We start from the raw sequence: 23,175 nt of genomic DNA, 5'->3' as shown, positions 1-23,175 counted from the left end.
TTTTATTAGACCATCCCCCATGCCATGACAACCCCTTAGGACCACATAATGTGAACCAGAGGTGTTCATCAGTTGTCACAGCAGCGGAGGATCTTATGAAGCTAAACGCCCGTTTTTGCAAGGTGTCAGATGTGCTGACCACCTGACGGGAAAGGCTACATTTTGATAGGCTCCTCCCCTCTCTATCCATGCCCTTACTGTTTTCAGTCTTCACTGTAGCATTGACATTCTATTCATGAACCAGAAAGCTCAGTATGAGCAGGTATATGAGAAAGCTCAGTATGAGCAGGTATATGATGTCTCTTCCAGTTGCAGAAGTGCATTGTGGGAGAATGAAGAACAAGTAGAAATGAGTTAATAAATATCTTGTGGATAGCAGCAGAATTGGGAGGTCCTTGTATCTGCATGACTGGGGGGGGGGGGGGGGGGGTGTCCAGGTTACCCACTGCTGTACAGAGAGGACCTACAGTCCCTGGAGATCCCGATGTGGCCATAAGTCAGTGTGAAGTCTCCACTGCCCAGCTCCATGGACAGCATCTCGCACACCTGTCAGAGAAGGAAGACGATTACACATCTGCCAGGAACAATATGGCTTCTTAAAGGGGTTGTCCAGGATTGGGTTGCATCTGTACTAGAATGAAATGGGTGGAGCTGTCATACTACACACAGCCTGTGGACAGGGGTGGCGCTGTTTGTGGAAGAAATCGGCCACATGTTTCCGATGCTGTGCAAACACTATGGCCGAATTCACACGGGCATTGCGGGAAAAGGTGCGGGTGCGTTGCGGGAACATGCACGATTTTTCAGCGCGAGTGCAAACATTGTAATGCGTTTTGCACGCGTGTGAGAAAAATCGCGCATGTTTGGTACCCAAACCCGAACTTCTTCACAGAAGTTCGGGCTTGGGATCGGTGTTGTGTAGATTGTATTATTTTCCCTTATAACATGGTTATAAGGGGAAATAATAGCATTCTGAATACAGACTACATAGTAAAACATCGCTGGAGGGGTTAAAAAAAAATTAAAAAAATTTAACTCGCCTTAATCCACTTGCTCGCGCAGCCCGGCTTCTCTTCTGTCTTCACCTGTGCTGTGTGCAGGAAAAGGACCTGTGGTGACGTCACTCCGGTCATCACATGGTCCGTCACATGATCTTTTACCATGGTGATGGATCATGTGATGACCGGAGTGACGTCACCACAGGTCCTTTTCCTGCACACAGCTAAGAAGAAGACAGAAGAGATGCCGGCTGCGCGATCAAGTGGATTAAGGTACGTTAAATTATTTATTTAATTTTTTTAACCCCTCCAGCGCTATTTTACTATGCATTATGTATTCAGAATGCCTTTATTTTCCCTTATAACCATGTTATAAGGGAAAATAATAATGATCGGGTCCCCATCCCGATCGTCTCCTAGAAACCGTGCGTGAAAATCACACCACCGCATCTGCACATTAGCTTAAAGGGGTTTTCCAGGGAGATGTTTTAACTTTTTTAAATGACTACGGGTCAGAAAGGGTTAAAAATGAAAAGAAACACTACTCACCCCCACCAATCCCCTGTGGTGACCCACCTCAGCCTGTGATTGGGTGAGCCGGGTGGACCAGGATATAGAAAGCATTGAGGGATCAGTGGAGGGAACGATTCTTTTTATTTTTAACCCTTTAAAAAAAATCTCCCTGGAAAACCCCCTTAGTCATTGTATCACGAAAGGTCATGCATCTTTTGTGTTTCAATGTCTCACTGTTAGGTCTCGTTCACACGAACTTTTTTTGCGTTCCGTATATGGGCCGTTTATTGCGTTCCGTATACGGAACCATTCATTTCAATGGGTCCGCAAAAAAAAAACGGAATGTACTCCGTGAGCATTCCGTTTCCGAATGTCCACAATTCCGTTCCGCTACATTTTGAGTCTTGTCCTATTCTTGTCTGCAAATCACGGTCCGTGGCTCCATTCAAGTCAATGGGTCCGCAAAAAAAACGGAACACATACGGAAATGCATCCGTATGTCTTCCGTATCCGTTCCGTTTTTTGCGGAACCATCTATTGAAAATGTTATGCCCAGCCCAATTTTTTCTATGTAATTACTGTATACTGTATAGGCCATACGGAAAAACGGAACCGAAACGGAAACACAACGGAAACAAAAAACGGAACGGAACAACGGATCTGGAAAAAACGGCCCGCAAAACACTGAAAAAGCCATCCGGTTGTGTGAAAGAGGCCTAATCAAGATCTCTGTTTGCTAGCAGTGAATAGAAACAGTTGCTAACATCCATACGCTGAAATATATAGACCTTGAAAGCTGAGGGTTTGTTACAAAGTATCCAGTCCAGACAATCCCCTGTGAGTTAGGCTAATTTCACACTAGCGTTAATATTGTCCGGTTTTGAGATCCGTCAATACTGAAAAAAAACGCTTCCGTTTAGTCCCCATTCATTGTCAATGGGGACAAAACGTAACTGAACAGAACGGATAAATGTAAGCGATTTCCAGCCACTGGTATTGGTAAAATCCATAAAATTTTATTTTTTCTCCATTAAAAGCAGTTACAGAACGGAGCGCTCCAAAATGCATTCCGTTCCGTTCCCAAACCGGAGAGCAGCATGCTGCGGTTTGCTATCCGTCCTGGGATCGAAGCAAAACGGATCCGTCCTGACACACAATGTAAGTCAATGGGGACGGATCCGTTTTCACTGACACAATCTGCCACAATAGAAAACGGATCAGTCCTCCATTGACTTTCAAGGGAGTCCATGACGGATCCGTCTTGGCAATGTTAAAGATAATAAAAAACGGATCCGTTCATAACGGACGCAGACGGTTGTATTATCAGTAACGGAAGCGTTTTTGGTGAATCCTGCCGGATCCGGTAAAAACGCCTGTGTGAAAGTAGCCTTAAAAGACTCATCAGCACAAATCTCTCTCCTGTCCTGCATCAGTGTGTTACAATGTATCAGTGGAGGTAAAATGTATCCGTCTGGGCTGGATGCAATTGTAACAGGTTCTCAGCTGTGAGATGTAATAGGTCTATAGAAGGTAAGGAAATGAGGCACAAAGAAAGTGACTTGTGGACCATGCTGGGAGTTATGGTTTCCCCAAAAGGGGAGAATTACAGATAGGACAACGGTGGATAATGAGAGTAAAATGTAACACTTCACCTGCTGTAGTAATAGACCCAAGTCTATGGGAGGGGCACTCGTCAGCTGGACCCTAAGTACAACCGCATCTGTCAAAGAACGGAAACTGTTTTATATTATTTGACATAGTTACTACCAAACCAGTGAATAATAAATAAATTTAATAGCATTTTGTTCGAAATCCTCTAAATACAATCTATTGCCCCCTGTTATCAGCCATTTCAGGGGAGAGGATGACAGTAGGACAGGAGAATACAGTCTATTGCCCCCTGTTATCAGCCATTTCAGGGGAGAGGATGACTGTAGGACAGGAGAATACAGTCTATTGCCCCCTGTTATCAGCCATTTCAGGGGAGAGGATGACTGTAGGATAAGAGAATACAGTCTATTGCCCCCTGTTATCAGCCATTTCAGGGGACAGGATGACTGTAGGACAGGAGAATACAGTCTATTGCCCCCTGTTATCAGCCATTTCAGGGGAGAGGATGACTGTAGGACAGGAGAATACAGTCTATTGCCCCCTGTTATCAGCCATTTCAGGGGAGAGGATGACTGTAGGACAGGAGAATACAATCTATTGCTCCCTGTTATCAGCCATTTCAGGGGAGAGGATGACTGTAGGACAGGAGAATACAGTCTATTGCCCCCTGTTATCAGCCATTTCAGGGGAGAGGATGACTGTAGGACAGGAGAATACAGTCTATTGCCCCCTGTTATCAGCCATTTCAGGGGAGAGGATGACTGTAGGACAGGAGAATACAGTCTATTGCTCCCTGTTATCAGCCATTTCAGAGGAGAGGATGACTGTAGGACAGGAGAATACAGTCTATTGCCCCCTGTTATCAGCCATTTCAGGGGAGAGGATGACTGTAGGACAGGAGAATACAGTCTATTGCCCCCTGTTATCAGCCATTTCAGGGGAGAGGATGACTGTAGGACAGGAGAATACAGTCTATTGCTCCCTGTTATCAGCCATTTCAGGGGAGAGGATGACTGTAGGACAGGAGAATACAGTCTATTGCCCCTGTTATCAGCCATTTCAGGGGAGAGGATGACTGTAGGACAGGAGAATACAGTCTATTGCCCCCTGTTATCAGTCATTTCAGGGGAGAGGATGACTGTAGGACAGGAGAATACAGTCTATTGCTCCCTGTTATCAGCCATTTCAGGGGAGAGGATGACTGTAGGACAGGAGAATACAGTCTATTGCTCCCTGTTATCAGCCATTTCAGGGGAGAGGATGACTGTAGGACAGGAGAATACAGTCTATTGCTCCCTGTTATCAGCCATTTCAGAGGAGAGGATGACTGTAGGACAGGAGAATACAGTCTATTGCCCCCTGTTATCAGCCATTTCAGGGGAGAGGATGACTGTAGGACAGGAGAATACAGTCTATTGCTTCCTGTTATCAGCCATTTCAGGGGAGAGGATGACTGTAGGACAGGAGAATACAGTCTATTGCTCCCTGTTATCAGCCATGTCAGGGGAGAGGATGACTGTAGGACAGGAGAATACAGTATATTGTCCCTGTTATCAGCCATTTCAGGGGGGGGGGGGGGACTGTAGGAAAGGAGAATACAGTCTATTGCCCCCTGTTATCAGCCATTTCAGAGGAGAGGATGACTGTAGGACAGGAGAATACAGTCTATTGTCCCCTGTTATCAGCCATTTCAGGGGAGAGGATGACTGTAGGACAGGAGAATACAGTCTATTGCTCCCTGTTATCAGCCATTTCAGGGGAGAGGATGACTGTAGGACAGAAGAATACAGTCTATTGCTCCCTGTTATCAGCCATTTCAGGGGAGAGGATGACTGTAGGACAGGAGAATACAGTCTATTGCCCCCTGTTATCAGCCATTTCAGGGGAGAGGATAACTGTAGGACAGGAGAATACAGTCTATTGCCCCCTGTTATCAGCCATTTCAGGGGAGAGGATGACTGTAGGACAGGAGAATACAGTCTATTGCTCCCTGTTATCAGCCATTTCAGAGGAGAGGATGACTGTAGGACAGGAGAATACAATCTATTGCTCCCTGTTATCAGCCATTTCAGGGGAGAGGATGACTGTAGGACAGGAGAATACAGTCTATTGCTCCCTGTTATCAGCCATTTCAGAGGAGAGGATAACTGTAGGACAGGAGAATACAGTCTATTGCTCCCTGTTATCAGCCATTTCAGGGGAGAGGATGACTGTAGGACAGGAGAATACAGTCTATTGCTCCCTGTTATCAGCCATTTCAGGGGAGAGGATGACTGTAGGACAGGAGAATACAGTCTATTGCTCCCTGTTATCAGCCATTTCAGGGGAGAGGATGACTGTAGGACAGGAGAATACAGGCTATTGCTCCCTGTTATCAGCCATTTCAGGGGAGAGGATGACTGTAGGACAGGAGAATACAGTCTATTGCCCCCTGTTATCAGCCATTTCAGTGGAGAGGATGACTGTAGGACAGGAGAATACAATCTATTGCCCCCTGTTATCAGCCATTTCAGGGGAGAGGATGACTGTAGGACAGAAGAATACAGTCTATTGCTCCCTGTTATCAGCCATTTCAGGGGAGAGGATGACTGTAGGACAGGAGAATACAGTCTATTGCTCCCTGTTATCAGCCATTTCAGGGGAGAGGATGACTGTAGGACAGGAGAATACAGTCTATTGCTTCCTGTTATCAGCCATTTCAGGGGAGAGGATGACTGTAGGACAGGAGAATACAATCTATTGTCCCCTGTTATCAGCCATTTCAGAGGAGAGGATGACTGTAGGACAGGAGAATACAGTCTATTGTCCCCTGTTATCAGCCATTTCAGGGGAGAGGATGACTGTAGGACAGGAGAATACAGTCTATTGCCCCCTGTTATCAGCCATTTCAGGGGAGAGGATAACTGTAGGACAGGAGAATACAGTCTATTGCCCCCTGTTATCAGCCATTTCAGGGGAGAGGATGACTGTAGGAAAGGAGAATACAATCTATTGCCACCTGATAGCAGCCATTTCAGAGGAGAGCATGACTGTAGGACAGGAGAATACAGTCTATTGCTCCCTGTTATCAGCCATTTCAGGGGAGAGGATGACTGTAGGACAGGAGAATACAGTCTATTGCCCCCTGTTATCAGCCATTTCAGGGGAGAGGATAACTGTAGGACAGGAGAATACAGTCTATTGCTCCCTGTTATCAGCCATTTCAGAGGAGAGGATGACTGTAGGACAGGAGAATACAGTTTATTGCCCCCTGTTATCAGCCATTTCAGGGGAGAGGATGACTGTAGGACAGGAGAATACAATCTATTGCCCCCTGTTATCAGCCATTTCAGGGGAGAGGATGACTGTAGGACAGGAGAATACAGTCTATTGCTCCCTGTTATCAGCCATTTCAGGGGAGAGGATGACTGTAGGACAGGAGAATACAGGCTATTGCTCCCTGTTATCAGCCATTTCAGGGCAGAGGATGACTGTAGGACAGGAGAATACAGTCTATTGCTCCCTGTTATCAGCCATTTCAGAGGAGAGGATGACTGTAGGACAGGAGAATACAGTCTATTGCTCCCTGTTATCAGCCATTTCAGGGGAGAGGATGACTGTAGGACAGGAGAATACAGTCTATTGCCACCTGTTATCAGCCATTTCAGAGGAGAGGATGACTGTAGGACAGGATAATACAGTCTATTGCCCCCTGTTATCAGCCATTTGATGATGGGGAGAGGATGACTGTAGGACAGGAGAATACAGTCTATTGCTCCCTGTTATCAGCCATTTCAGGGGAGAGGATGACTGTAAGACAGGAGAATACAGTCTATTGCCCCCTGTTATCAGCCATTTGATGCTGGGGAGAGGATGACTGTAGGACAGGAGAATACAATCTATTGCTCCCTGTTATCAGCCATTTCAGGGGAGAGGATGACTGTAGGACAGGAGAATACAGTCTATTGCTCCCTGTTATCAGCCATTTCAGGGGAGAGGATGACTGTAGGACAGGAGAATACAGTCTATTGCCCCCTGTTATCAGCCATTTCAGGGGAGAGGATGACTGTAGGACAGGAGAATACAGTCTATTGCCCCCTGTTATCAGCCATTTCAGGGGAGAGGATGACTGTAGGACAGGAGAATACAGTCTATTGCCCCCTGTTATCAGCCATTTCAGGGGAGAGGATGACTGTAGGACAGGAGAATAGAGTCTATTGCCCCCTGTTATCAGCCATTTCAGGGGAGAGGATGACTGTAGGACAGGAGAGTACAGTCTATTGCCTCCTGTTATCAGCCATTTCAGAGCAGAGGATGACTGTAGGACAGGAGAATATAATCTATTGCCCCCTGTTATCAGCCATTTCAGGGGAGAGGATGACTGTAGGACAGGAGAATACAGTCTATTGCCCCCTGTTATCAGCCATTTCAGGGGAGAGGATGACTGTAGGACAGGAGAATATAATCTACTGCCCCCTGTTATCAGCCATTTCAGTGTAGAGGATGACTGTAGGACAGGAGAATACAGTCTATTGCTCCCTGTTATCAGCCATTTCAGGGGAGAGGATGACTGTAGGACAGGAGAATACAATCTATTGCTCACTGTTATCAGCCATTTCAGGGGAGAGGATGACTGTAGGACAGGAGAATACAATCTATTGCCCCCTGTTATCAGCCATTTCAGGGGAGAGGATGACTGTAGGACAGGAGAATACAGTCTATTGCCCCCTGTTATCAGCCATTTCAGGGGAGAGGATGACTGTAGGACAGGAGAATACAATCTATTGCCCCCTGTTATCAGCCATTTCAGGGGGGAGGATGACTGTAGGACAGGAGAATACAGTCTATTGCCCCCTGTTATCTGCCATTTCAGGGGAGAGGATGACTGTAGGACAGGAGAATACAGTCTATTGCCCCCTGTTATCAGCCATTTCAGGGGAGAGGATGACTGTAGGACAGGAGAATACAGTCTATTGCCCCCTGTTATCAGCCATTTCAGGGGAGAGGATGACTGTAGGACAGGAGAATACAATCTATTGCCCTCTGTTATCAGCCATTTCAGGGGAGAGGATGACTGTAGGACAGGAGAATACAGTCTATTGCCCCCTGTTATCAGCCATTTCAGGGGAGAGGATGACTGTAGGACAGGAGAATACAGTCTATTGCCCCCTGTTATCAGCCATTTCAGGGGAGAGGATGACTGTAGGACAGGAGAATACAGTCTATTGCCCCCTGTTATCAGCCATTTCAGGGGAGAGGATGACTGTAGGACAGGAGAATACAGTCTATTGCTCCCTGTTATCAGCCATTTCAGTGTAGAGGATGACTGTAGGACAGGAGAATACAGTATATTGCCCCCTGTTATCAGCCATTTCAGAGGAGAGGATGACTGTAGGACAGGAGAATACAGTCTATTGCCCCCTGTTATCAGCCATTTCAGGGGAGAGGATGACTGTAGGACAGGAGAATACAGTCTATTGCCCCCTGTTATCAGCCATTTCAGAGGAGAGGATGACTGTAGGACAGGAGAATACAGTCTATTGCCCCCTGTTATCAGCCATTTCAGGGGAGAGGATGACTGTAGGACAGGAGAATACAATCTATTGCTCACTGTTATCAGCCACTTCAGGGGAGAGGATGACTGTAGGACAGGAGAATACAATCTATTGCCCCCTGTTATCAGCCATTTCAGGGGAGAGGATGACTGTAGGACAGGAGAATACAGTCTATTGCCCCCTGTTATCAGCCATTTCAGGGGAGAGGATGACTGTAGGACAGGAGAATATAATCTACTGCCCCCTGTTATCAGCCATTTCAGTGTAGAGGATGACTGTAGGACAGGAGAATACAGTCTATTGCTCCCTGTTATCAGCCATTTCAGGGGAGAGGATGACTGTAGGACAGGAGAATACAGTCTATTGCTCCCTGTTATCAGCCATTTCAGGGGAGAGGATGACTGTAGGACAGGAGAATACAGTCTATTGCTCCCTGTTATCAGCCATTTCAGAGGAGAGGATGACTGTAGGACAGGAGAATACAGTCTATTGCCCCCTGTTATCAACCATTTCAGGGGTGAGGATGACTGTAGGAGAGGAGAATACAATCTATTGCTCCCTGTTATCAGCCATTTCAGAGGAGAGGATGACTGTAGGACAGGAGAATACAGTCTATTGCCCCCTGTTATCAGCCATTTCAGGGGAGAGGATGACTGTAGGACAGGAGAATACAGTCTATTGCTTCCTGTTATCAACCATTTCAGGGGAGAGGATGACTGTAGGACAGGAGAATACAGTCTATTGCTCCCTGTTATCAGCCATTTCAGGGGAGAGGATGACTGTAGGACAGGAGAATACAATCTATTTCCCCCTGTTATCAGCCATTTCAGGGGAGAGGATGACTGTAGGACAGGAGAATACAGTCTATTGCTTCCTGTTATCAGCCATTTCAGGGGAGAGGATGACTGTAGGACAGGAGAATACAATCTATTGTCCCTGTTATCAGCCATTTCAGGGGGGGGGGGGGGGGGACTGTAGGAAAGGAGAATACAGTCTATTGCCCCCTGTTATCAGCCATTTCAGAGGAGAGGATGACTGTAGGACAGGAGAATACAGTCTATTGTCCCCTGTTATCAGCCATTTCAGGGGAGAGGATGACTGTAGGACAGGAGAATACAGTCTATTGCCCCCTGTTATCAGCCATTTCAGGGGAGAGGATGACTGTAGGACAGGAGAATACAGTCTATTGTCCCCTGTTATCAGCCATTTCAGGGGAGAGGATGACTGTAGGACAGGAGAATACAGTCTATTGCTCCCTGTTATCAGCCATTTCAGGGGAGAGGATGACTGTAGGACAGGAAAATACAGTCTATTGCTCCCTGTTATCAGCCATTTCAGGGGAGAGGATGACTGTAGGACAGGAGAATACAGTCTATTGCCCCCTGTTATCAGCCATTTCAGGGGAGAGGATAACTGTAGGACAGGAGAATACAGTCCATTGCCCCCTGTTATCAGCCATTTCAGGGGAGAGGATGACTGTAGGACTGGAGAATACAGTCTATTGCTCCCTGTTATCAGCCATTTCAGAGCAGAGGATGACTGTAGGACAGGAGAATACAGTTTATTGCCCCCTGTTATCAGCCATTTCAGGGGAGAGGATGACTGTAGGACAGGAGAATACAGTCTATTGCTCCCTGTTATCAGCCATTTCAGAGGAGAGGATAACTGTAGGACAGGAGAATACAGTCTATTGCTCCCTGTTATCAGCCATTTCAGGGGAGAGGATGACTGTAGGACAGGAGAATACAGTCTATTGCTCCCTGTTATCAGCCATTTCAGGGGAGAGGATGACTGTAGGACAGGAGAATACAGTCTATTGCTCCCTGTTATCAGCCATTTCAGGGGAGAGGATGACTGTAGGACAGGAGAATACAGGCTATTGCTCCCTGTTATCAGCCATTTCAGGGGAGAGAATGACTGTAGGACAGGAGAATACAGTCTATTGCTCCCTGTTATCAGCCATTTCAGGGGAGAGGATGACTGTAGGACAGGAGAATACAGTCTATTGCTCCCTGTTATCAGCCATTTCAGAGGAGAGGATGACTGTAGGACAGGAGAATACAGTCTATTGCCCCCTGTTATCAACCATTTCAGGGGTGAGGATGACTGTAGGAGAGGAGAATACAATCTATTGCTCCCTGTTATCAGCCATTTCAGAGGAGAGGATGACTGTAGGACAGGAGAATACAGTCTATTGCCCCCTGTTATCAGCCATTTCAGGGGAGAGGATGACTGTAGGACAGGAGAATACAGTCTATTGCTTCCTGTTATCAGCCATTTCAGGGGAGAGGATGACTGTAGGACAGGTGAATACAGTCTATTGCTCCCTGTTATCAGCCATTTCAGGGGAGAGGATGACTGTAGGACAGGAGAATACAATCTATTGCCCCCTGTTATCAGCCATTTCAGGGGAGAGGATGACTGTAGGACAGGAGAATACAGTCTATTGCTTCCTGTTATCAGCCATTTCAGGGGAGAGGATGACTGTAGGACAGGAGAATACAATCTATTGTCCCTGTTATCAGCCATTTCAGGGGGGGGGGGGTGACTGTAGGAAAGGAGAATACAGTCTATTGCCCCCTGTTATCAGCCATTTCAGAGGAGAGGATGACTGTAGGACAGGAGAATACAGTCTATTGTCCCCTGTTATCAGCCATTTCAGGGGAGAGGATGACTGTAGGACAGGAGAATACAGTCTATTGCTCCCTGTTATCAGCCATTTCAGGGGAGAGGATGACTGTAGGACAGGAGAATACAGTCTATTGCCCCCTGTTATCAGCCATTTCAGGGGAGAGGATGACTGTAGGACAGGAGAATACAGTCTATTGCCCCCTGTTATCAGCCATTTCAGGGGAGAGGATGACTGTAGGACAGGAGAATACAGTCTATTGCCCCGTTATCAGCCATTTCAGGGGAGAGGATGACTGTAGGACAGGAGAATACAGTCTATTGCCCCCTGTTATCAGCCATTTCAGGGGAGAGGATGACTGTAGGACAGGAGAGTACAGTCTATTGCCTCCTGTTATCAGCCATTTCAGAGCAGAGGATGACTGTAGGACAGGAGAATATAATCTATTGCCCCCTGTTATCAGCCATTTCAGGGGAGAGGATGACTGTAGGACAGGAGAATACAGTCTATTGCCCCCTGTTATCAGCCATTTCAGGGGAGAGGATGACTGTAGGACAGGAGAATATAATCTACTGCCCCCTGTTATCAGCCATTTCAGTGTAGAGGATGACTGTAGGACAGGAGAATACAGTCTATTGCTCCCTGCTATCAGCCATTTCAGGGGAGAGGATGACTGTAGGACAGGAGAATACAGTCTATTGCTCCCTGTTATCAGCCATTTCAGGGGAGAGGATGACTGTAGGACAGGAGAATACAGTCTATTGCTCCCTGTTATCAGCCATTTCAGAGGAGAGGATGACTGTAGGACAGGAGAATACAGTCTATTGCCCCCTGTTATCAACCATTTCAGGGGTGAGGATGACTGTAGGAGAGGAGAATACAATCTATTGCTCCCTGTTATCAGCCATTTCAGAGGAGAGGATGACTGTAGGACAGGAGAATACAGTCTATTGCCCCCTGTTATCAGCCATTTCAGGGGAGAGGATGACTGTAGGACAGGAGAATACAGTCTATTGCTTCCTGTTATCAACCATTTCAGGGGAGAGGATGACTGTAGGACAGGAGAATACAGTCTATTGCTCCCTGTTATCAGCCATTTCAGGGGAGAGGATGACTGTAGGACAGGAGAATACAATCTATTGCCCCCTGTTATCAGCCATTTCAGGGGAGAGGATGACTGTAGGACAGGAGAATACAGTCTATTGCTTCCTGTTATCAGCCATTTCAGGGGAGAGGATGACTGTAGGACAGGAGAATACAATCTATTGTCCCTGTTATCAGCCATTTCAGGGGGGGGGGGTGACTGTAGGAAAGGAGAATACAGTCTATTGCCCCCTGTTATCAGCCATTTCAGAGGAGAGGATGACTGTAGGACAGGAGAATACAGTCTATTGTCCCCTGTTATCAGCCATTTCAGGGGAGAGGATGACTGTAGGACAGGAGAATACAGTCTATTGCTCCCTGTTATCAGCCATTTCAGGGGAGAGGATGACTGTAGGACAGGAGAATACAGTCTATTGCTCCCTGTTATCAGCCATTTCAGGGGAGAGGATGACTGTAGGACAGGAGAATACAGTCTATTGCCCCCTGTTATCAGCCATTTCAGGGGAGAGGATAACTGTAGGACAGGAGAATACAGTCCATTGCCCCCTGTTATCAGCCATTTCAGGGGAGAGGATGACTGTAGGACTGGAGAATACAGTCTATTGCTCCCTGTTATCAGCCATTTCAGAGGAGAGGATGACTGTAGGACAGGAGAATACAGTTTATTGCCCCCTGTTATCAGCCATTTCAGGGGAGAGGATGACTGTAGGACAGGAGAATACAGTCTATTGCTCCCTGTTATCAGCCATTTCAGAGGAGAGGATAACTGTAGGACAGGAGAATACAGTCTATTGCTCCCTGTTATCAGCCATTTCAGGGGAGAGGATGACTGTAGGACAGGAGAATACAGTCTATTGCTCCCTGTTATCAGCCATTTCAGGGGAGAGGATGACTGTAGGACAGGAGAATACAGTCTATTGCTCCCTGTTATCAGCCATTTCAGGGGAGAGGATGACTGTAGGACAGGAGAATACAGGCTATTGCTCCCTGTTATCAGCCATTTCAGGGGAGAGAATGACTGTAGGACAGGAGAATACAGTCTATTGCCCCCTGTTATCAGCCATTTCAGTGGAGAGGATGACTGTAGGACAGGAGAATACAATCTATTGCCCCCTGTTATCTGCCATTTCAGGGGAGAATATGACTGTAGGACAGGAGAATACAGTCTATTGCTCCCTGTTATCAGCCATTTCAGGGGAGAGGATGACTGTAGGACAGGAGAATACAGTCTATTGCCCCCTGTTATCAGCCATTTCAGGGGAGAGGATGACTGTAGGACAGGAGAATACAGTCTATTGCTTCCTGTTATCAGCCATTTCAGGGGAGAGGATGACTGTAGGACAGGAGAATACAGTCTATTGCTCCCTGTTATCAGCCATTTCAGGGGAGAGGATGACTGTAGGACAGGAGAATACAATCTATTGCCCCCTGTTATCAGCCATTTCAGGGGAGAGGATGACTGTAGGACAGGAGAATACAGTCTATTGCTTCCTGTTATCAGCCATTTCAGGGGAGAGGATGACTGTAGGACAGGAGAATACAATCTATTGTCCCTGTTATCAGCCATTTCAGGGGGGGGGGGGGGGTGACTGTAGGAAAGGAGAATACAGTCTATTGCCCCCTGTTATCAGCCATTTCAGGGGAGAGGATGACTGTAGGACAGGAGAATACAGTCTATTGCTCCCTGTTATCAGCCATTTCAGGGGAGAGGATGACTGTAGGACAGGAGAATACAGTCTATTGCTCCCTGTTATCAGCCATTTCAGGGGAGAGGATGACTGTAGGACAGGAGAATACAGTCTATTGCCCCCTGTTATCAGCCATTTCAGGGGAGAGGATAACTGTAGGACAGGAGAATACAGTCCATTGCCCCCTGTTATCAGCCATTTCAGGGGAGAGGATGACTGTAGGACTGGAAAATACAGTCTATTGCTCCCTGTTATCAGCCATTTCAGAGGAGAGGATGACTGTAGGACAGGAGAATACAGTTTATTGCCCCCTGTTATCAGCCATTTCAGGGGAGAGGATGACTGTAGGACAGGAGAATACAGTCTATTGCTCCCTGTTATCAGCCATTTCAGAGGAGAGGATAACTGTAGGACAGGAGAATACAGTCTATTGCTCCCTGTTATCAGCCATTTCAGGGGAGAGGATGACTGTAGGACAGGAGAATACAGTCTATTGCTCCCTGTTATCAGCCATTTCAGGGGAGAGGATGACTGTAGGACAGGAGAATACAGTCTATTGCTCCCTGTTATCAGCCATTTCAGGGGAGAGGATGACTGTAGGACAGGAGAATACAGGCTATTGCTCCCTGTTATCAGCCATTTCAGGGGAGAGAATGACTGTAGGACAGGAGAATACAGTCTATTGCCCCCTGTTATCAGCCATTTCAGTGGAGAGGATGACTGTAGGACAGGAGAATACAATCTATTGCCCCCTGTTATCTGCCATTTCAGGGGAGAGGATGACTGTAGGACAGGAGAATACAGTCTATTGCTCCCTGTTATCAGCCATTTCAGGGGAGAGGATGACTGTAGGACAGGAGAATACAGTCTATTGCTCCCTGTTATCAGCCATTTCAGGGGAGAGGATGACTGTAGGACAGGAGAATACAGTCTATTGCTTCCTGTTATCAGCCATTTCAGGGGAGAGGATGACTGTAGGAGAGGAGAATACAATCTATTGTCCCCTGTTATCAGCCATTTCAGAGGAGAGGATGACTGTAGGACAGGAGAATACAGTCTATTGTCCCCTGTTATCAGCCATTTCAGGGGAGAGGATGACTGTAGGACAGGAGAATACAGTCTATTGCTCCCTGTTATCAGCCATTTCAGGGGAGAGGATGACTGTAGGACAGGAGAATACAGTCTATTGCCCCCTGTTATCAGCCATTTCAGGGGAGAGGATAACTGTAGGACAGGAGAATACAGTCTATTGCCCCCTGTTATCAGCCATTTCAGGGGAGAGGATGACTGTAGGAAAGGAGAATACAATCTATTGCCACCTGATAGCAGCCATTTCAGAGGAGAGCATGACTGTAGGACAGGAGAATACAGTCTATTGCTCCCTGTTATCAGCCATTTCAGGGGAGAGGATGACTGTAGGACAGGAGAATACAGTCTATTGCTTCCTGTTATCAGCCATTTCAGGGGAGAGGATGACTGTAGGACAGGAGAATACAATCTATTGTCCCCTGTTATCAGCCATTTCAGAGGAGAGGATGACTGTAGGACAGGAGAATACAGTCTATTGCCCCCTGTTATCAGCCATTTCAGGGGAGAGGATAACTGTAGGACAGGAGAATACAGTCTATTGCTCCCTGTTATCAGCCATTTCAGAGGAGAGGATGACTGTAGGACAGGAGAATACAGTTTATTGCCCCCTGTTATCAGCCATTTCAGGGGAGAGGATGACTGTAGGACAGGAGAATACAATCTATTGCCCCCTGTTATCAGCCATTTCAGGGGAGAGGATGACTGTAGGACAGGAGAATACAGTCTATTGCTCCCTGTTATCAGCCATTTCAGGGGAGAGGATGACTGTAGGACAGGAGAATACAGGCTATTGCTCCCTGTTATCAGCCATTTCAGGGCAGAGGATGACTGTAGGACAGGAGAATACAGTCTATTGCTCCCTGTTATCAGCCATTTCAGAGGAGAGGATGACTGTAGGACAGGAGAATACAGTCTATTGCTCCCTGTTATCAGCCATTTCAGGGGAGAGGATGACTGTAGGACAGGAGAATACAGTCTATTGCCACCTGTTATCAGCCATTTCAGAGGAGAGGATGACTGTAGGACAGGATAATACAGTCTATTGCCCCTGTTATCAGCCATTTGATGCTGGGGAGAGGATGACTGTAGGACAGGAGAATACAGTCTATTGCTCCCTGTTATCAGCCATTTCAGGGGAGAGGATGACTGTAAGACAGGAGAATACAGTCTATTGCCCCCTGTTATCAGCCATTTGATGCTGGGGAGAGGATGACTGTAGGACAGGAGAATACAATCTATTGCTCCCTGTTATCAGCCATTTCAGGGGAGAGGATGACTGTAGGACAGGAGAATACAGTCTATTGCCCCCTGTTATCAGCCATTTCAGGGGAGAGGATGACTGTAGGACAGGAGAATACAGTCTATTGCCCCCTGTTATCAGCCATTTCAGGGGAGAGGATGACTGTAGGATAAGAGAATACAGTCTATTGCCCCCTGTTATCAGCCATTTCAGGGGACAGGATGACTGTAGGACAGGAGAATACAGTCTATTGCCCCCTGTTATCAGCCATTTCAGGGGAGAGGATGACTGTAGGACAGGAGAATACAGTCTATTGCCCCCTGTTATCAGCCATTTCAGGGGAGAGGATGACTGTAGGACAGGAGAGTACAGTCTATTGCCTCCTGTTATCAGCCATTTCAGAGCAGAGGATGACTGTAGGACAGGAGAATATAATCTATTGCCCCCTGTTATCAGCCATTTCAGGGGAGAGGATGACTGTAGGACAGGAGAATATAATCTACTGCCCCCTGTTATCAGCCATTTCAGTGTAGAGGATGACTGTAGGACATGAGAATACAGTCTATTGCTCCCTGTTATCAGCCATTTCAGGGGAGAGGATGACTGTAGGACAGGAGAATACAGTCTATTGCCCCCTGTTATCAGCCATTTCAGGGGAGAGGATGACTGTAGGACAGGAGAATACAATCTATTGCTCACTGTTATCAGCCATTTCAGGGGAGAGGATGACTGTAGGACAGGAGAATACAATCTATTGCCCCCTGTTATCAGCCATTTCAGGGGAGAGGATGACTGTAGGACAGGAGAATACAGTCTATTGCCCCCTGTTATCAGCCATTTCAGGGGAGAGGATGACTGTAGGACAGGAGAATACAATCTATTGCCCCCTGTTATCAGCCATTTCAGGGGGGAGGATGACTGTAGGACAGGAGAATACAGTCTATTGCCCCCTGTTATCTGCCATTTCAGGGGAGAGGATGACTGTAGGACAGGAGAATACAGTCTATTGCCCCCTGTTATCAGCCATTTCAGGGGAGAGGATGACTGTAGGACAGGAGAATACAGTCTATTGCCCCCTGTTATCAGCCATTTCAGGGGAGAGGATGACTGTAGGACAGGAGAATACAATCTATTGCCCTCTGTTATCAGCCATTTCAGGGGAGAGGATGACTGTAGGACAGGAGAATACAGTCTATTGCCCCCTGTTATCAGCCATTTCAGGGGAGAGGATGACTGTAGGACAGGAGAATACAGTCTATTGCCCCCTGTTATCAGCCATTTCAGGGGAGAGGATGACTGTAGGACAGGAGAATACAGTCTATTGCCCCCTGTTATCAGCCATTTCAGGGGAGAGGATGACTGTAGGACAGGAGAATACAGTCTATTGCTCCCTGTTATCAGCCATTTCAGTGTAGAGGATGACTGTAGGACAGGAGAATACAGTATATTGCCCCCTGTTATCAGCCATTTCAGAGGAGAGGATGACTGTAGGACAGGAGAATACAGTCTATTGCCCCCTGTTATCAGCCATTTCAGGGGAGAGGATGACTGTAGGACAGGAGAATACAGTCTATTGCCCCCTGTTATCAGCCATTTCAGAGGAGAGGATGACTGTAGGACAGGAGAATACAGTCTATTGCCCCCTGTTATCAGCCATTTCAGGGGAGAGGATGACTGTAGGACAGGAGAATACAGTCTATTGCCCCCTGTTATCAGCCATTTCAGGGGAGAGGATGACTGTAGGACAGGAGAATACAATCTATTGCCCCCTGTTATCAGCCATTTCAGGGGGGAGGATGACTGTAGGACAGGAGAATACAGTCTATTGCCCCCTGTTATCTGCCATTTCAGGGGAGAGGATGACTGTAGGACAGGAGAATACAGTCTATTGCCCCCTGTTATCAGCCATTTCAGGGGAGAGGATGACTGTAGGACAGGAGAATACAGTCTATTGCCCCCTGTTATCAGTCATTTCAGGGGAGAGGATGACTGTAGGACAGGAGAATACAGTCTATTGCCCCCTGTTATCACCCATTTCAGGGGAGAGGATGACTGTAGGACAGGAGAATACAGTCTATTGCCCCCTGTTATCACCCATTTCAGTGGAGAGGATGACTGTAGGGCAGGAGAATACAATCTATTGCCCTCTGTTATCAGCCATTTCAGGGGAGAGGATGACTGTAGGACAGGAGAATACAGTCTATTGCCCCCTGTTATCAGCCATTTCAGGGGAGAGGATGACTGTAGGACAGGAGAATACAGTCTATTGCTCCCTGTTATCAGCCATTTCAGGGGAGAGGATGACTGTAGGACAGGAGAATACAGTCTATTGCCCCCTGTTATCAGCCATTTCAGGGGAGAGGATGACTGTAGGACAGGAGAATACAGTCTATTGCCCCCTGTTATCAGCCATTTCAGGGGAGAGGATGACTGTAGGACAGGAGAATACAGTCTATTGCCCCCTGTTATCAGCCATTTCAGGGGAGAGGATGACTGTAGGACAGGAGAATACAGTCTATTGCCCCCTGTTATCAGCCATTTCAGGGGAGAGGATGACTGTAGGACAGGAGAATACAGTCTATTGCCCCCTGTTATCAGCCATTTCAGGCGAGAGGATGACTGTAGGACAGGAGAATACAGTCTATTGCCCCCTGTTATCAGCCATTTCAGGCGAGAGGATGACTGTAGGACAGGAGAATACAATCTATTGCCCTATTGCTCCCTGTTATCAGCCATTTCAGTGGAGTGGATGACTTTAGGACAGGAGAATACAGTCTATTGCCCCCTGTTATCAGCCATTTCAGGGGAGAGGATGACTGTAGGACAAGAGAATACAGTCTATGGCCCCGCTAAATAAATATAACACGTCCTATTCTTGTCCGTGCTTTTTGGACAAGAATAGGCATTTATATTGAAGGCCATGCCGTTCCGTAAATTGCGGAACACGCACGGACGCCATCCGTGTTTTGCGGATCCACGATTTGCGGACCGCAAAACACACCACAGTCCATTAGAGGGAGCTCAGCAAATTACTGGAAACCCATACATACAGCTGTCACTGGGAGAGGGAGGCTACAGATATTTACAACTGCTACAACGGGACACTTAGGAGATTATTGCATACAGATATATACAGACACTACTAGAGGGAGCTCAGATTACTACATACAGATATATACAGCCACCACTAGAGGGAGTTTAGGAGGTTACTGGATACAGATATATACAGCCACCACTGGAGGGAGCTCAGGAGATTACTGCATACAGATATATACAGTCACCACTAGAGGGAGCTCAGGAGATTACTGCATACAGATATATACAGCCACCACTAGAGGGAGCTCAGGAGATTACTGCATACAGATATATACAGCCACCGCTAGGGGGAGCTCAGAAGATTACTGCATACAGATGTATACAGCCACCACTAGAAGGAGCTCAGGAGATTACTGCATACAGATATATACAGCGACCACTAGGGGGAGCTCAGAAGATTACTATATACAGATATATACATCCACCACTAGAGGGAGCTCAGGAGATTACTACATACAGAGATATACAGCCAGCACTAGAGGGAGCTCAGGAGATTACTACATACAGATATATACAGCCACCACTAGAGGGAGCTCAGAAGATTACTATATACAGATATATACATCCACCACTAGAGGGAGCTCAGGAGATTACTACATACAGAGATATATACAGCCACCACTAGAGGGAGCTCAGGAGATTACTACAGACAGAGATATACAGCCAGCACTAGAGGGAGCTCAGGAGATTACTGCATACAGATATATACAGCCTCACCACTAGAGGAAGCTCAGGAGACTACTACATACAGATATATACAGCCACCATTAGAGGGAACTGAGTGGATTACTACATACAGATATATACAGCCACCACTAGAGGAAGCTCAGGAGATTACTGCCTACAGATATATACAGCCACCACTAGAGGGAGCTCAGGAGATTACTACAGATAGCTATATACAGCCACCACTAGAGGGAGCTCAGGAGATTACTACAGATAGATATATACAGCCACCACTAGAGGGAGCTCAGGAGATTACTACATATATATATATATATAAAGCCAATAATAAAGGGAACTCAGGGCCTTACTGCATACAGATATATACAGCCACCACTAGAGGGAGCTCTGGAGATTACTACAGATAGATATATACAGCCACCACTAGAGGGAGCTCAGGAGATTACTACAGATAGATATATACAGCCACCACTAGAGGGAGCTCAGGAGATTACTGTAATACATTTTTCATTGAGGCTTAGAACCTTCATGCTACAGTATGACTCTGGGTATTAGTAGATGTTGCAGTATGCAAAGAAGTATCTCGCTAATGCCATCTTGTGAAAGTGGCTCTTATGAATCAAAGTCTGACTTTTTGACTCCATTTGGACATGATGAGGGAAAATAGCCAAGCCAAATATCCATCTGTAGACAGCTGTTTTGGGGTGTTTGTCCCTTGTCAGTACTGAGTTTTAAGGAGACCTAGCACCCTGCTTAAGCTGGATCCAAGGCATTGCACTCAACCAACCAGAATGGGGCATGCACCCAAAAACAGCTGTCTATGGATTGATATTTAGCTTAGCTAGTTTCCCTTCTCATGTTCCAATGCTTGTTAAAAAGTCAGTTTTACCCATAGAGAGCCACTTCCACAAGTTGGTGTTAGCAAGATGGTTCTCTTTCCTTGGGATATGCCTCTTTGGATATTGTTTTTCCATGGATCATTGCCTATAAGTCTCCATACACAGCTGGTCTTTTTAATAAGACTTAGCAACCTGCCTTTTAGTTAAATGAGGCAGCGAGGACCACAATGGCCCACATTTCTCCAGTTAGTTACTAGTGCTTTAGATGTAACCATCTGATTTGATCAAAAGACATGTAATAAAATGTAGCAAATGTAAGAGATAGTAACATTACTCACTAATTGTATTCCTTCCCGGAGCAGAAGAGTATAACGTGCTACTGGTTTCAGTGGAAAGATTTGGCTTCATGCTACTAGAAGTAAGATTCGATATTGGAGTGGAAGTTTTCCATGTGGTTGTAGTTGGAGTAGTGGGTGATGTTGAGGTCCAAGGTGAAGGGATGGATGATGTTGTGGTCGTGTTAGGTCTTAGAGAAGAAGATAATGTTGAGGTCATTGTTGTACTGCTAGTGGCTGATGTTGATGTTATTACTGGAGTAGTAAATTCTGTAGTGGTATCAGCTGAAGTAGTAGTTGATGTTGATCTAGCTGCTGTAGGAGTAGTAATTATGCTTGTAGTGGTTACTGTTGGTATTATAATTGGATTAGTAGAGTTTGTACTGGTGTCAGGTGAAGTAGTAGTTGTCCCAGTTGCTGTAGGAGTAGTAGGTGTACTGGTAGTGGATGATGTTTGTGTTATGATTGGAGTACTGGCTGATGTTCTAATTGCTGTAGGAGTAGTAGATGTACTTGTAGTGGATGATGTAGGTGTTATACTTGGAGTAGTAGTTGATGTCCCATTTTCTGTAAGAGTAGTAGATGTACTTGTAGTAGATGATGTTGGTGTTATACTTGGAGTAGTAGTTGATGTTGTCCTAGTTGGTGTAGGAGTACTAGATACGCTTGTAGTGGATGATGTTGGTGTTATACTTGGAGTAGTAGATTCTGTTGTATCAGTTGATGTAGTAGTTGATATTTTCTCAGCTACTGTATAAGTAGTAGATGTGGTGGATGATGCCGTCACTGTTGCAGTAGTGGCTAATGTAGATGATTCAAATGTAGGTGTAGAATATGGAGTCATTGATGTTGATGCAGTTATGGTCGACGTTATTGGTTCGGATGTGTTGGTTACATACTCGGCCATTGATATTATAGACTCAGTGATTGCTGTAGACATGTTTTTTGATGTTATAGGTGGCTCTGTAGTTTCATTTGTAGATGTTGCCATAGTATCATATTCTGGTGGTGTTGGAGACTCAGTAGATGCTGTAGATACTATTGTAATTGCTGGTTCACTTGTGAAAGACTCAGGGGTTTCCACTGTTGGTGTATCAGTTGTAGTTGGTGTAAAGGTTGTTAATTTTATTTGTGTAGATTCAGATGCTAATGGCGTTATAGACTCTGAGGTTGGTGTAACAGGTGTATTTGTAGTTGATGAAGCGTGTTCTGATGTAGTAGATATTGTTAGTGTAGTTGATTTTGTAGCTGCTCTTGTAGATTCTGATAAATAACCTGTAGAAGTTATAGGTGCAGCTGTAGTTGATGTTGTTAGTTCAGGTGTAGTAGATATTGTTAGTGTTATTGATGATGTAGATTCTGTCACTGGTGCTGTAGACATGGAGATTGGTATGAAAGGTACAGATATAGTTGATGCTGTTGGTTCAAGTGTAGTAGATATTGTTAGCATTGATGTTGTAGAATCACTCATTGTTCCTGTGGACTGTTCACTTAATGTAGTTGTGGTTTGTTGAATTGATTCTGTAGATGTGGTTGGTATTATAGATGACTCCATACTTGATATTGTTTGTTCAGGTGTAGTCAATGCTGTTGGTTCAGGTGTAGTAGATATTGTTAGTGTTGAGGTTGTAAATTCGTTCATTTGTCCTGTAGACTGTTCACTTAATGTAGTTGTGGTTTGTTGAATTGATACTGTAGACATGGTTGGTATTATAGATGATGCCATAGTTGATATTGTAGGCTCAGTTGTAGTTGATGCTATTGGTTCAGGTGTAGTAGATTTTATTAGTGTTGATGTGGAAAATTCGTTTATTG

At 46.0% G+C, this 23,175-nt stretch overlaps 1 protein-coding gene across 1 annotated transcript; it reads right to left on the bottom strand.

The window, feature by feature from the left end:
- Positions 1-354: 354 nt before the first annotated feature.
- On the bottom strand, positions 355-22,801 carry LOC121001443 (mucin-5AC-like). Its single transcript, XM_040432511.1, has 3 exons — positions 21,364-22,801; positions 3,164-3,231; positions 355-546 (listed from the first exon to the last, which is right to left on the bottom strand). Exons 1-3 carry the CDS (start codon positions 22,739-22,741, stop codon positions 439-441), a joined length of 1,554 nt encoding a protein of 517 aa, XP_040288445.1. The 5' UTR covers positions 22,742-22,801; the 3' UTR covers positions 355-438.
- Between the last annotated feature and the right edge of the window lie 374 nt (positions 22,802-23,175).

The sequence above is a fragment of the Bufo bufo genome, chromosome 5 (assembly GCF_905171765.1).
Source record: "Bufo bufo chromosome 5, aBufBuf1.1, whole genome shotgun sequence".
Classification (NCBI taxonomy): domain Eukaryota; kingdom Metazoa; phylum Chordata; class Amphibia; order Anura; family Bufonidae; genus Bufo; species Bufo bufo.
This window is presented reverse-complemented; position numbering and strand designations above follow the sequence as displayed.